The 1,485-nt window shown below is 49.8% G+C and overlaps 1 protein-coding gene across 1 annotated transcript; it reads right to left on the reverse strand.

Annotated features, from left to right (window-relative positions):
- Positions 1-221: 221 nt before the first annotated feature.
- LOC108864996 (uncharacterized) lies at positions 222-906 on the reverse strand (the record flags this gene model as incomplete). The annotated part of the gene is made up of 1 exon (XM_018641580.1): positions 222-906. A coding segment is annotated over one exon (685 nt), but the record flags the coding sequence as incomplete, so codon positions are not given.
- Between the last annotated feature and the right edge of the window lie 579 nt (positions 907-1,485).

Here is a 1,485-nt window from a genome sequence, read left to right on the forward strand (position 1 = left end):
GCGCAAGTGAAGATCAATATATATGCTTTTCCGACTTCGCCCGAATCTCGTTTGTAACGGAAAGGGCCACAGAAGTCGGCCAACGTGTGGCGGAATGGTGGACTTCTCTCGATCCGGAATGATGGTAATGCCGGTGTGGGAAGCTGCGCTGCCTTGCTGTTGAAAATCTTGCATAACTGGCATTTGCTAATGATTTTTCTGCTGATACGCCGAGCGTGTACCAATAGGAAATCTTCCCTGAGGGCGTGGAGTATTGCTGAGACTCCACCTGAATGGAAGCATCTGTTTTCGTGAATATCCTTCACGATTAGTGACGACAGATTAGAGTCCGCTGGAAGTAATATTGGATATTTTTCATCTTCCGTGAGGTCGCGAGATCGCTCCAATCTGGTTCTGCATCTGATGAAGCCTTCTGAGTCTGAGAATGGCGTGTATTGATAGAGAACGCTCGTCTTCTTTACATTCGTGCAGCGGTTCTCGTATTCTTCCGCGAAGTGTGTTTTCTGAACAAGCTGTATGAGGCTTGATTTCGCTGAAATCATTTCCGAGGCATCGATTTCATTGAACTTTCTTCTTGCTGGCGTCGGCGCCGCCTTCTCTTTATTGAGTCCGCGTTGCCGAGCAAAACGAGCCTTCTCCTTTAGGCGTAACATGAGAGACCAGAAACGAACGCACTTCCGCCACGATGAAAATGTGTTCTCGAAGAAAATGTTGTCTTTCGAGACGGTGCGATCTCGTACCGCGCTCAAGCAAGTCGAGACCTTCGGTTTTCTTTCGGGATCTGAGACGGCTATATCGGTCTTCCGAGAGAGTGCAGCGTTTTCTCTGGCCACTTTCTGACCGAGTAGCTCTTCATCGTGTTGGAGCCATTCCGGTCCCGAGAACCAGAGCTTCTTCGTCTCCGGCCTGGAAATGTCGTATCCTCTTGAGATGATATCCGCCGGATTTTCGGCGCTTCTCACGTAGTTAAAACTTGCATTGTTCGTGAGCGCCTGTATCCGGCGGATTCTGTTTGCAACGAAGGGCCGAAAGCTTTCTGGCCTGGAGCGGATCCACCCGATCACGCTCGAATTGTCGGAGTAGTAGTGTGTTGAGATAGGCGGCGGGTTTATTGAAGCGATGATGTTTCTTGAAAGCCGAGCTCCGATGAGCGCTGCCAGTAATTCAAGTCTGTGAATCGTTGACTGTTTCACCGGAGCTACTCTCGCTTTCGCCGCGACGAACGAGATTTTTGGTCTTTCGCCGGGCGCTACTTCTCGGATGTACACGACACATCCAAAGCTCTTCAGTGATGCGTCACAGAACACGTGGAGCTGGTACGATTTCTTTCTCGCGGATTGGGGAAACATGTGTCTCGGGACGGTAAGATTATTTGCTTCCTCTATTAAACTTATGAAGGAGCGATAATCCTCGGCTTGTCCGTCTTTGAGGACTGAGTCCCAGCCGAGCTTTGCTTTCCACAGCGTCTGCAGGAGAATTTTCGAA

Source organism: Galendromus occidentalis, unplaced genomic scaffold (assembly GCF_000255335.2).
Source record: "Galendromus occidentalis unplaced genomic scaffold, Mocc_1.1 scf7180000075807, whole genome shotgun sequence".
NCBI lineage: Eukaryota > Metazoa > Arthropoda > Arachnida > Mesostigmata > Phytoseiidae > Galendromus > Galendromus occidentalis.